Source organism: Rhinichthys klamathensis, unplaced genomic scaffold (genome assembly GCF_029890125.1).
Source record: "Rhinichthys klamathensis goyatoka isolate OS25496 unplaced genomic scaffold, OSU_Roscu_1.1 h1tg000469l_1, whole genome shotgun sequence".
Taxonomy (NCBI): domain Eukaryota; kingdom Metazoa; phylum Chordata; class Actinopteri; order Cypriniformes; family Leuciscidae; genus Rhinichthys; species Rhinichthys klamathensis.
In genome coordinates this window covers 632,298-646,484 of record NW_026606958.1, presented here as the reverse complement: position 1 = coordinate 646,484, position 14,187 = coordinate 632,298, and the positions used below count along the sequence as shown (strand labels likewise).

The 14,187-nt window shown below is 38.0% G+C and overlaps 1 protein-coding gene across 1 annotated transcript; it reads left to right on the top strand.

The window, feature by feature from the left end:
* Positions 1–7,197: 7,197 nt before the first annotated feature.
* Positions 7,198–13,598, top strand: LOC130071991 (uncharacterized). The gene is made up of 17 exons (XM_056236858.1): positions 7,198–7,229; positions 7,587–7,758; positions 7,842–8,045; positions 8,820–9,845; positions 9,925–10,064; positions 10,143–10,347; positions 10,470–10,574; positions 10,669–10,862; positions 10,932–11,073; positions 11,211–11,852; positions 12,004–12,135; positions 12,220–12,308; positions 12,455–12,571; positions 12,655–12,702; positions 12,789–12,872; positions 12,956–13,021; positions 13,546–13,598. Exons 1-17 carry the CDS (start codon positions 7,215–7,217, stop codon positions 13,546–13,548), a joined length of 3,384 nt encoding a protein of 1,127 aa, XP_056092833.1. The 5' UTR covers positions 7,198–7,214; the 3' UTR covers positions 13,549–13,598.
* The last annotated feature ends 589 nt before the right edge of the window (positions 13,599–14,187 follow it).

Sequence of the window (14,187 nt, the reverse complement as noted above, 5' to 3'; positions counted from 1 at the left end):
TATTTAGAAAAAAAATCATAAAAATTACATCGAAGTTAGGTAGCAGGTGCTCAGTACTAGCTAGCATGTTAGCTTAGCACACCCTCAATACACGACAATTTATGAGAATAAAACTATGTTTGTGCTCCAACTTACTTTATAGCGCAAGTCGAGTGTTTTAAATAACTTTCTGTAATCTGATTTGGCTTCAGATAAAAAAATCAGATAGAAAATATATTATTTTATTGTATTCTGCACAATTTGAAAGTCTATCTCGATTAGCATTACATTATACATATAATCTATTATTATGAAAATACCTGACATGACTCGAAGAACACAGGTAAATCAAATATCATTGCAATCATGTTTATTGTCTTCAAAACATCTTTATCTGCACTTTACAGCGATCTCGGATAGCTTTGTTTATGAATCACGACTTCCTGAATGTCACATGATTATGGCTCTTCTTCATGTGATCCATATATGGACTTTACTGTGCAACAGCGCCCCAGACTTCAGTATGAATGGATAACACAGTAAATCAGAGTATACAGCGCTCAAAATGATTACATCGACGCATTTGGGTATAAATTCAATAAATATTATTCCTGTCTATAGAAGTCTGATGTAAACCTATGAGAATCTATCAATATTTCTCCAAATCTGCACATGTTTGAGCTAAAAGCCCTGAGGGACGTTGTTTTGTGAATCGCTGTCATGACGATCGCACGGGAGTTTTTTTCTGAATGAGAGCAGCTGACGCTCATAATTCATATTAAAGGTAACGACTCATTTTTTTATTTCATAACTCCTGACACAAATTAAGACATAACTGTCACTATAAGTTTCACAGAATACAATAGTGGTCAAATACTGAAACTTGAGTCTTATATCGTTTTAATGATGTATAGTTTGTCAAGTTAATCACATTAAATATGATAGTAACTTTGAACTATTTAAAAAAAAAAACGCTTCAGAGCGCCCACGCACTGGTGACGGTTAACAGGTTAAGTTTACCTTATGGATAATAACAGCACTGTCATTGTAGAGCATACTATTTTTAGATTTTTCAATGAAATTCAAATGACCAAATAAAAAAAAATAAAAAAAAAACTTTCTAAAAAAATATTTAGAATAGGCACACACAGACATCAAGAATCAGCATATGAATCTCAGCAATGGTGACAAACAGATCATAAGCTCATTATTTATTCATGCAGCAATGCATGATGGGAGCCATGAATGAGTTTTGATTGGTGGCACCCAGAATGCACTACAACATGCTTTATAATTGTCACCATTGGTGAGATTTACAGGCTGATTCTTGATGTCTGTGTGTGTCCACTGAAAATATTTTTTAGGAAGTGTCTTTTTTATTTATTGATTTGATCATTTGCATTTCATTGAAAAGTCAAAAAAATAGTATGCTCTACAATGACAGTGATGTTATTATCCATAAGGTAAACTTAACTCAGAAATTCGGTTTAATATAAGTTCAGTGACTCAGGTCAAATGATTATGAAATAATGATTATGTTAAAACACAACCAATACCATCAGATGACCTTTGTTTATTGTTCATCCGGCTGTTATAACTCATGTACAGCAACCAAACAAAATCTAAAGTTAATAAGTTAATGGTCAAGAGCCCAACTAAAACAAATACTTATCTCCATAATGGTGACTTAAACATTCCGTTTTTTTCATTCAGAGATTCTGCTTGTTAACATCAGGTGTCTTCAATAATGCTCAATCATCACTCAATTATTCACTTAATTAACTCATTAGCTCAGAGTTTAATTGGGTCGCTTAAAATGACCAAATTCCATGATGTTGAAGTTACATGAACATATTATGTTTGTTTAACGAAACATAGTTATGTGGAACCGGTGGAACCTGTTTACAAAAAAAAGTTAAGTAAAGCCAACATATCATTTTTTTGAGTGAAGACTTGGATTTTTTATCTTTATGGATTTATTTTACAATCTGTATGTGTATGTTATAAAGGCATCGTGAAACAAATCTATATAAACTGAGTAGTTTAATCCAAGTTTTATGATGTGATTGCCAGATTTAATTTAGGATTTTACCTTATTGGTTCTTGTGATACACACACACACACACTTTATTAGGTACACCTGTTCAACTGCTCGTTAAGGCAAATATCTACTCAGCCAATCACATGGCAGTATCTCATTGCATTTATGCATGTAGACATGGGCTGTTTCTCAATTACAAGAATGCAAAGAACGGAATTGCGTTCTCGTTGAGACCGGTCTTGCCAGGCGACTTTAAAAGAACGAACTCGAAAGGACGCAAGGACACAAAACGCATCTGTGTGAGAATTGACATGTGCTGCGATCTTGGTGCTTAACTGAAAATCTCAGCAAATAGCGATTAACGACCAAAGCACAATTAATACACCATAACTTCAAAAACAAATGTCACAACCTATTAGCCATTTCTTTCAAATTATTATAGACATTGTTTTCATATAAGTTTATATCTTTTTTATTTTACCGTGTGCATTTATGAAAATGAGTAGCCTATGCTTTGTCAATGTTAAAGGGTTAGTTCACCCAAAAATTATGTCATTAATGACTCACCCTCATGTCGTTCCAAGCCCGTAAGACCTTCGTTCATCTTCGGAACACAGTTTAAGATATTTTAGATTTAGTCCGAGAGCTTTCTGTCCCTCCATTGAAAATGTATGTACAGTATACTGTCCTTGTCCAGAAAGGAAATAAAGACATCATCAGAGTAGTCCATGTGACATCAGTGGGTTAGTTAGAATCTTTTGAAGCATCGAAAATACATTTTGGTCCAAAAATAACAAAAACTACGACTTTATTCAGCATTGTATTGTCTTCCGGTTCTGTTGTCAATCCGCGTTCAGTGATGCTGATGACGTAAGACGCTGCTGACGTGTATCTCATTGTGTTGTGTAGCACGTGGCTCGCATTTTTCATCGGCTGCGTGCTTTCATATTGTCATGTTTTGTGTGGATATGCTCTCATTGGCTGCGTATTTGTATCTTGTTTTTTAGGCACATTTGATCCTGTTCGCTGGCCATGTGCTCTTGTTTTTGTTTTGTTTGGTGTTTCTTTGTGCCATGTGCTCTGCTGTCCATTGTCTTAAACCCGCCCTTCTTGTTATCTGATTATTGGTTCATTTGCCCCACCTGTCCTCCCTATACCAGTCTTATTTGCTCCATATTTATTCCCCTTGCATTTGCAATCCTGTGCCAGTTCATTGTCTAATGTTTCCCGTTGGGTGTTGCCAGTGTGCCTTGCCTGTTCCAGTCCAGCCATGTCCTGCCCAGCTGCCGGTCATGAATCATCTTCATGAATCCATGTCAATCTTATCTGAACTGGTAGACAAAATAATAATAATAATTAAATATAAATATAAAAAAATAATTGAAAAAATAATTAAAACAAACAACAAAGCCATGTTCATTGTTTTGTTTGGTGTTTCTTTGTGCCATGTGTTTCTTTTTGTTATTTTTCTTTGTGCCATTTGTGTTTCTTTTTGTTATTTTTGGACCAACATCAGTAACATTTGAGGCAAAAATGTCCACAGAACTCCCTTAAATTTGTGTTTAATTAGAGACATAGAATTTTACTTGGGAAAAAATAGTGTCTACTGCAGATATGGTAGTGTAGAGTTAGCAGCCTAGTTAGCTCTTAGAATACTGATTGTTTGATCCGTCTCTTTCCTCGCCCTTGCAGCAATGATTTGGTCTGAACTGAATGTGCTTGTTATAGGTGGGTGTTTCTTAAACTAAAGGCAATCTTTTTTATTAAAACTAACAGAAAAAAACTTTTATTTTATTTTTGTTATATGAAAGTCATTAAAAGTGCTTAAAAGTTTTCACCACGTTTCATCATTTATTTTTGCAACTCCTCAAATTTAATTTTATATAGTATAGACTTTAATCTCACACCAAACTTTCATCCCAAAATTTAGGAAATCTATCATATATTCAACTATAAATAATCTAATCAAAGTATAAGATAGATTTTGATATTTACATATTGTTTGACTGCCCTTTAGTTATGGTCTCATTTGCTTAATTAGCCAACACTCATCGCAAAAAAAGTATCAACGTCTTCCTCATAAGACTGTCAGCCCAACCTTTGTATGGTCATCCTCTTCCTTGTTTTCTTCCTAATAGATGATTCTTGAGGCTACATCTGTCTGAGTGTGAAGAAATGGGCTGGATAATGATATACAACTAAACTTGAGACTAAAATGAGCCACATGGCTTGGGCTCAGTGACAGTTGGACCTCAGATTTATCAACATTCCCTCCAACCCCTTCACAATTACTGCCGAGTTAGACTGACTGAGCCAGGATTAAATATGTAAATAAATGTAATACACTGGCGTCCCACAGGTGGATCATCCCAGCAGGAATTCCTACACAGCTCCAGATGGCCAGACCGCTATAACATCCCCATTGTTATTTTCAGTGTAAGTCTGCTGAGCGATGCTGGTTGATCTTTGTCCTTTGTTACATGTTATGACACCTGTTGAGATTATCATGAATATGCTTTGAGCAGCTAATATACACCCATCACACCCTCCGCTGAGTTTTGAGTCAACATAAACTTGTCATAATAACATAAAATAACTGCATGTGAAATATGACGATCAATTTAATATCAGGGTATGAACATTTACGAGAGTGTCGTATGACATTATCATGTCAGTTTCTCTGCTTGTTCTTCCACCATTTAGGTCTCATCATAGATGCAGAGAGCATTTGGCAAACCAATATAAATACGGAAACTGCAAGCAGGGCCGTCGCTAGTGGGGTGAAAGGTGGTGACAATTATAGGGGCCCCCGCTGCCCACAATATTCAGTGACAAACATCAGATGGACCCAATAAAATTGTAAGTCCCACCCCAGCTCGTGAACAGAACCAATCAGAGTTGAGGCGGCAGCCTGAAGTTAACGATGAACTTGATGGAAGAGCAGGAGACTAACTGACTGAAAAATGTCGGGGAAAAGAAAACAAAAATCAGGTACCAGAAATGCCAGGAAAAGACGGAGAGGGAGGCAAGGAGAGTGGTTGTATCCCATTCGATCAAGACGTTCTTAAAGACCGGATATATATTGTTATTTCGCTGGGAATTAGAAAACTTCCGTCTACAGTCTGCCGTGTACAGTCATTTTTTATTATCGGTGCACGCCACAATCGACCGAATGATTACGTGGTCTAAATTCCTGTCTTTTTACACTATTGTAACTAGAGTTTTAAAAAAATTACACGAGTCACGACGCATTGCATTATGCATCTGACCTGCCGGCTGATGATATTTAAAACATCGAGAAAACACGAATACAAAACACTGCACTTGGATGAATAAATGTATTCGCTTTATTTAATAATATTACCAGTTCCATATTATCTTTATTAAAAAATAAGGCAATATGGTTTTATTTTTTTAATTAGACTGCATTCTTGTCAATTTCTAAATGTATACTTTTTGATTTATGAATTATAACAGACTGATGGGGGGGGGGGGGGGGGGGGAAATATTACTTTTTAAAAATTGGTTTTATTATTATTTAATAATTTCTTGCTTTTTGTTAGTTTTTATTAGTTGTAATTTGTATATAAACATTTAACTTTTAAAATAAAGGTTTTACAACAACATCACCATCTTCTGTTATGTGGGCCTCCATGTTCATCTATTGTACAGTATATGATATTGGTGGAGGGTGGTGGGGGCCCACATCAATATTTTTTCAGGGGGCCCCGAATCCTCTAGCTACGGCCCTGACTGCAAGCTAAAAACAAGACAAATCAAACAGATTCAAGAAAACTGTATTTTCCTTGCCAGTGTTGTACAAGTGATAACAGGAAAGGAAATATGCACAAGCTTGTCTTTGTGTACAAATGAATAATCAAGGGTGATTCTGATGTGCCATCCAATGACTTCATCCACAGATCAAACAGAGCAGTGTAAATATGCAGAACAGCTTTCAGATACAAATAAAATAAATGTACCCCATCAAGGTGCAAAATGAATGCATTTGAGGAGCGGAGAAGAGTGTCTTAGTCTAACATTTCTTGTCGAGTCATAGCCAATACTGTCATAAATAGCCTGTGCATAGCCCTTTATATTTTAGAACATGATTTTGGCCAAATGATAGAAAAAACTGAGCGTCCACATAGCTACTGTAAGTTGATGAAAACATACTGTGAATCACTTACTGCCTCAGATGGGGTCGTTCTAATGACAGACAAAACACATATGTCGGAAATTCTCCGAAATTCACGGGTCAAAATCCTCATAACTTTATTTGAGCTTGATTTTGGTAAAACGTTTATAATACAATGGCACATGCAAGTGTCTGACCATATATATAGCCACAATATCAACTTTTAAAAATATGTTTTCATTCAAGGGTTTTGCCTGACAGAGATGAGATATGTATATATATATATATATATTTTTTTTTTTTTTTATTATTATTATTATTTTTTTGTAGGGGAATTTGGACCCAAGTATTCATTTAGAAGGTTTTGGAATGTGACAGTTAAGTTAATGAACTTTAAATAAATTTAAACTCCATGCAGCTCTATCAGACATCTTCAGACAACTACTTCATATATAAAATGGTGAGAACTGAGACTCAAAAAACATCTAATTGAGCCTTAACCCTCTGGGGACCAGAGTGTTTTTGGGGCCCTTGGGATGTTTTGACATGCACTGACATTTGTGCTTTTTTCAGTTATTTATAAACATGTTAATGGCAAAGGTGTAAATTCACTCTATATAGCACAAACTTGGCTACCATGATGAGTGAGCAACATGTATGTACATGTTTGTATTTTTAATAGAATAATGTTTATGCGTGGTTATTGAAAAAAATAAAAATGAAAGTTGCTGAAATAAGACCACAAAACACATATTGATTATTTCTTCACAAGACTTTTGAAAATTGTATCACATAGCCTAGAATATTTGCTCCAAAACTATGTGAGAATCATCCTGACTACTCATTCAGATAAGTCAATAAAGTCTTTTACATTTTTAATGACGTGTTTTGTTTGAGAAAGCTTTATGCAGGAGGCGTGGTCTCTCATTAATATGTGTGGAATTTCGAGATATATCCAGCTGCAGACCCGCAGCACCAACACCAGTTTCAGAACCCCAGCGCCAGAACCCCAGCGCCAGAACCGGAAGTGGGGGCGGAGTTATTGACAATGAGACAAGCATGGCGGAGAGCACGGTGAGTTGTCTAACGTTTTTGACATCATGTGATGAAAAATTATCGCATATTATTAAGTTCTGCATTTAGCTGCTAAATATTGAATTTGTGCTTAACTTTATCATCTTATTGAAGCTTGAATATGTTGTCATACTCTATTGTATTAAACATTTTTTCTACGGATGGTTCGATACATTGTTGCGTGTTGTAAATGGGCCTTGCTTGCGGTGACGTTTTGAAGACGTTTATCTTGTGAAGGTGTTAAAGTGTTTGTTCCACATTCCTCTGTTATATGCATTGTTTGTGAGTTAATGTTACCTTATAGTTGGGGAGTTTTTTTACGTTGATATTATTGTGTGGTGCTTTCATCTCTTGTAGAGACATATAACGATTCAGAGAGGCGACTCATTACCTGAGCTGCAGCAGTGCAACAAGTGCTGCAGCTATTACCACTGCCCTTTTTGCTCGGCCAGTGTATTTAAGCCAGCAAAACTAGTAAAATTAAAAAGTCATGTACAAATCCACTTCAACAAGGCAGTTGTCTATGGAGGTATGAATATCTTGAATATTTGTTTAATACATGTACACACAACCCAATATATTATAGCATAATAGTTTACTGATTTATTTTAGGCTTCACTATACACAGATGTGGACTGGGATGTAGAACAGCACTGCATTACCACTGCCCATACTGTGATACTACAGTTTTAAGGAGAAGGGATTTTGAAACGCATGTACAGGTTTGCAAAAACAAACCGCTTCCAACTTCAACCACAATTTTATCACCAGCCACTGCAGCGCTGACCACACCTTCTGCAGCCACTCTGACCACACCTTCTGCAGCCACTGCAGCGCTGACCACACCTTCTGCAGCCCTGACCACACCTTCTGCAGCCTTGACCACACCTTCTGCAGCCACTGCAGCGCTGACCACACCTTCTGCAGCCACCCTGACCACACCTTCTGCAGCCACTGCAGCGCTGACCACACCTTCTGCAGCCACCCTGACCACACCTTCTGCAGCCCTGACCACACCTTCTGCAGCCTTGACCACACCTTCTGCAGCCCTGACCACACCTTCTGCAGCCACTGCAGCGCTGACCACACCTTCTGCAGCCCTGACCACACCTTCTGCAGCCACTGCAGCGCTGACCACACCTTCTGCAGCCACTGCAGCGCTGACCACACCTTCTGCAGCCACCCTGACCACACCTTCTGCAGCCCTGACCACACCTTCTGCAGCCCTGACCACACCTTCTGCAGCCTTGACCACACCTTCTGCAGCCCTGACCACACCTTCTGCAGCCCTGACCACACCTTCTGCAGCCCTGACCACACCTTCTGCAGCCTTGACCACACCTTCTGCAGCCACTGCAGCGCTGACCACACCTTCTGCAGCCACCCTGACCACACCTTCTGCAGCCACCCTGACCACACCTTCTGCAGCCCTGACCACACCTTCTGCAGCCCTGACCACACCTTCTGCAGCCCTGACCACACCTTCTGCAGCCCTGACCACACCTTCTGCAGCCCTGACCACACCTTCTGCAGCCCTGACCACACCTTCTGCAGCCTTGACCACACCTTCTGCAGCCACTCTGACCACACCACACAGGGTTCGTGTGCAGCCTGTGATTAAAAAAAATTGCCCAGTTTGCAATATCCTCATTAATAGAAAAAACTTAAAAAAACACATTGACCGCAAACACACAGAACAGCCAATACAGGACATTAATGCCACATTCCATCTTGTAAGCCAGTGCATTGACAGGCCAAATGGCATATTTACAGTCCTTAAAGTTACCAAGGGTCACAGTGTTCCTCTTCATATTCAGCTCAAGACATGGGGAGAACACCATAAGGTCATCTGTGAATCACATGAATGTCAGGTCAACATGGAAGTTGCACAGAGGAGTGGCCTGTCATCATATCAGTGCAAACACATCCGCTCTGTAACTTACTGCACATCTTCTGCCGAACCAGTCTCCCTGAAAGAGGAGATTTTAACCGAGATGGTAAAAGCAAAGTGGTTTAGTACTGAAAAGAAGAAGATATGCCTTACTCACCAGCAACTTGCCAACAGCAGTTGCATACCACTCTCTGTTCAAACTTCGATTGGCACCCCTGAAACAAAGAAATTAATTTCCGTATTTGAACCCAATGTCTCCTATTACAGTCGGTTGGGACGTGTAATGGTTGTGTATGACTCAAAATTAAACACATGGCATTGTCCCTGTGCCAAATTGAGGCGTTCATGTTTGCACAAATATATTGCAAAATGGCACCTTTTTCAGACCCAACGTGAGTTGTTTCGAACAGTCTTCAGCAGAGAAGAATCACCACTCAAAGGGCCACATGCACAGTCTGAGGAGAATGATTTCAGAGAAGACAGTCCTGTTTATCCTCCAAAAGATCTGGGGCTAAAAAATATGGTATCTTACATTCTTCAGCACAAGAAGATACCCGTTGATCTACCAGATGATGTGCATGCACCATCACCAGACAAGGACTACCCAAGAAACCTTTGTCCAGATGAAAGTATATGTCAGAGTTGTCCAGGTGTTGTCCCCCTCAGTGATCCCATCCTAATTACAAAGAAGGCTAAAATACTCACAAACTGGTCCATTATTGAAGGTATGATTTGGTGTTATGTAATTGCGTGTGTAATATTCAGCTAAATTGTCCTCTGATGTATTACTTGTTGAAATTTTAGACGTTGCCACCTACTGTAAGCAGTGCCCACTTTGTGGAATGTTCTACCGTTACCAGGAGTGGAAAGACCACCTACATAACTTCAATGACCACATCATCCTTGCCATACCCTTATGCCTTACCTTGAGAAGCCTTCTCCAGGTAACTTTTAATTTAACACTATGGTGTTAATTTAACACTATTATGTATGTTACTTAAAACAGATTTTGTTTATTCCAGGTGCATACTTCTGTGAGCAGAGCCGTTGATTTTTTGCAAGATTTGACCGGTTTAAAGTTTCCGTCAGCAGACACGGTGCTGCATGCCTATTTACACTTTGAGGCCCTTACAGACCATGAGTACAGGTATTCATGCGTTACCTGTGGTGATTATCCCCCTGTTGTGATAATGGATCTACACAAAAAGGGTGTTTTCCAGCTTTCTGGTATGTTTATTGTAATCATGTTCACTTCCAAGTTTGTTTTATTTATTTATTTTCTATTTATTTTTTCTTCATGTTATTGCCATATAGTGAACATTTTTTTTACACATTTTGTTTTCTTCCAGTAAATGACATAGAGGAACCCCAAGAAAACTATCAAGGGGAAGTCAATCTGGAAACATTCTGGGAGGCATTGTCCAAAGAGATGATATGTCGTGGATTTGTTGCAAGTATGTGGAAACATTTTTTTATTTTTTTTATGCACCATATTGCAAAGAAATTAAAAGAATCACACAGCTTATGTTTTTAATTCTGCTTTTGTAGGTGGTGCACAAAATCCATTTGTTGTTAAACCCATGTATCACTTCTGGGCTCCTTGGATTGGCAAGAACACACGTCGTTCAGATATTGTGCTAAACACAGAGTATGAAAAACTTCATTCTTCAAAGTCTGCCTCAGAGACCGCAGAAATTACAGTGACAGAGGAGAGGCTGAAGGAAGAACTTCAAAAGCAAAAGGTTTGTTTGTAAAAGTACGACTACTTTTTTCCAATATACTACACTATATTCAATAATATTTTTTTGTAGGTTAATGTTATTCGGAAACTATGCAAAGAATGTGGTCTAGACTCCACTGGATCTCGGAGTGACCTCCTCCTCAGATTGTCTAATGAATTGAAATCGAGGCAAACATATGATAAAATCTTTGAAAAAATCTGGGGTGCCTCTGGTGAGCTTAATTTCTAATACTGTTTTGTGTTGCAAATATAACCTTTGATATTACAGTCAATATATTGCCAATACATTAATGTTTCAAACTTTGTAAGAATTGTTTTTGAAGAATGTCTTTTTTTTGTGCTATATTAGGAGGCTGGGGAGTCATCATGTGCCCATGTGGCATAGTTTACAGTTTAAAAAGCAATCTTCGAGCAGAAAGCCCTCGAGATTTTGCTGATCTTCTGTTCTCATGGAAGCATCTGCCGAACATCATTATTTATGACTTTGCACGCGGTTTAGCAACACATGCCAATCTAAGGGCACCAGAAAGCATACCTATTCGTCCATATGAAGGACGCTTAGCAGAACCCAATGAAGAAAACATTAAACTTGCCAAATCTGGAAATCTGAAAGTGTCCTTGCCTTGGCTGGAGGAAAAAATGAGTGTGAGCGATCCTCAAGGACACCCACTGACAGGGTCTTCGGATCATTACGTATTGTCTGACCGTTTTCACGAGAGCAATTCCAAAGACAGTAGAGATGTTCTGAGGAAGATCACTATAGTGCCTCAACTAGCTGGCAAAATAAATAGCCAGGTTGCAGAGCAACTGTTCTCAAAGATGAGAAAAAATAACTACTTTTTGAACATGTCTCAGCCATCAACACATCTGTTTCAAATGAGGACCATAATTCACCACTATAACGAAAACAAGAACAACAAAGTAAGGACTAGATTAATGAAGACGTTTGGATCAAAGTTGGTGAAGAATATGCATGGACAGGCTGTGCTGGGTAAATTAAAATTTCTTTATATATATATATATATATATATATATATTTTTTTTTTAAGTAGTGTAAATGCATAGGCCACCATCCAGTGTGTTTGTTTAAAGGAAATATGAGGTTTGGGTCTAGCTCTTGTTGGCTGTTTGTATTGTTATAGAAAATTCTGACATCTCCACTGAGGAGCCAGTCCCCATAGACATTGAGATGGAGGACATAGACATTGAAATGGAGGACATAGACATTGAGATGGAAGACACAACCCTGACCTCAACGATGGCCCCAACCAGTAGTAAGTGTTAATATATTTTGTATTAAGTCTTGATATATCCTGATGCAAGTTATTGTATGTAATTATCCATTTTAACTATTACAGCAGGAAATGAAATTGTGTGTAGCATCGAACAGCTGTTTGCCAGTAGAGTGTGTTGGGATTGTCTGCCAAGCCATAGACAATCAGCAATGGTATGTGAATGACAGTTTTCAGTTTTATTTGATGTTGTAATGGCACTCACAAACCAGAATTTATGAATTTGAAATGCAGAATTTTATATATATATATATATATATATATATACTCTATGTAATTTCTTTTCTCATTTGTCGTTAAGCTTGACTGGGCTTTGGGGACAGATGACCCAGATGAAACAATTGGAAAAGTTGGGAACTTGGTTCTGAGGAGGAAAGATTTCCGTACTCTAGGTCTCAATGAGCTGTTGGAGGCAACAGTGAGTTGACAATGACATACAATAACATACAATAAGAAATGTTTGTGACTCACTATTTACAGTTGTCTTTTTAAAAACTGCAGATTGCAAACAGCTGTCTTGAGGTGATTGCATTGGTGGCTAAGGAACGAGTAAGTTTTTGTAAAGCTGCAAATCTCAAATAGTCAGAGACCTAGTTGTCTAGTGTACAGTCTTATATTGGTATGTTATGTTGTAGGGAATGGATGTGTGGACAGCCAACGCATATGTTGTGGTGACCTGGTTGCCTCCAAATAATTTGGACCCATTATTGTCATTTCCAGTGAGGCCACAAAGTTACATAACATTCACAGCAGTGTCCAATTTTATTTTAAACTAAATGGATTTTTTTTTAATCATCTATAGGATTGCATTGCGCTGAAAGATTTCATTGTCTTCCCTGCTTGGAAGCCAGCACACTGGATGTTGTGTGTAAGTTATTTAATGTAACTTTGCAGTGTTGTCTGAAAATTGCCTGCTTTTGTCTCATCACAATTCAGAAATGCCATTTCATGATTCTTAAGTACTAACACTATTTTTTGCAGGTCATGAAGCCAAAAGATAGGCACATGTACTTTCTAGATTCAACCAATCCGTATGGGTTGGGTGATGAGAGATATGTGAAAGTTTTCAGGTTGCAAAAATAAATATAGAAGTTAAAATGTTCAAGGTTCTGAGTTCAGGTTTGCTGTTCAAGGTTCTCAGTTCAGGTTTGCTGTTCAAGGTTCGCTGTTCAATGTGTTTGTTCAAGTTTTGCTGTTCAAGAGTTTAATAAACTTCCTTAATGGTTACTTGCATGATGTTCTGATTTTGCATGCTGTGACAGTTTTTACAAGAAAGACCCAAATACTGTTGACTGCGTGTCTTTGCATGGATTCAGAGCTTCAAACTGTGTGCTGCACAATGTAACTTCATATTAACAAATCTGTTTTATTATTTGTGTATTTTTGTTACAGTAAGATGACAGCCAAAATCGCACCTGGCACATGGGTGCTACTGAAAAACAAGGTTGGTTATAAAGAAGTCTGCTAAATTTGGGACTGCTGAAGTGTCAAACCCTTAATAAACTCCTGCTTTTTTTTTTTTTTTAGGATATCCCCCAACAGATTGGTGGTGTAGACTGTGGAGTCTTCATGTTGATGGTGAGACATTGTTTTGATATAATTAAACCAATGATTGGTGTGGTGGTGTTTTTATTTTCATTTTTTTAAGTTGTTAAATACGGAACAAGGAATACTTTTTTTTGATTGAGATTTACAGAGATAATGTTCCTTAATTGTTGCTGTTTTCCAGTATGCTCTACATCTTGTCTTGGGAGCACCCTTTGATTTTACATCTGTAAGTAATTACCAGTTGAAGTAATTGACCTTTATGATGTTGTAGCAGTTGAAATATCAAGATTTCTCTATTTTTGTCTTGCAGTGCGACTTTCCAAACATACGGAGATGGTGGGCTCTTATTCTTCTGGAGAACTTTGGGATTTTCTCTGAAAGGTAGATACTGGACATTTACTCCAGCCCACCGTTACATTTGCACTCTCTTCTGATCAATTTTAAATTAACCAAGATATAAATATATTCCAGTGCAGAAACCCTACA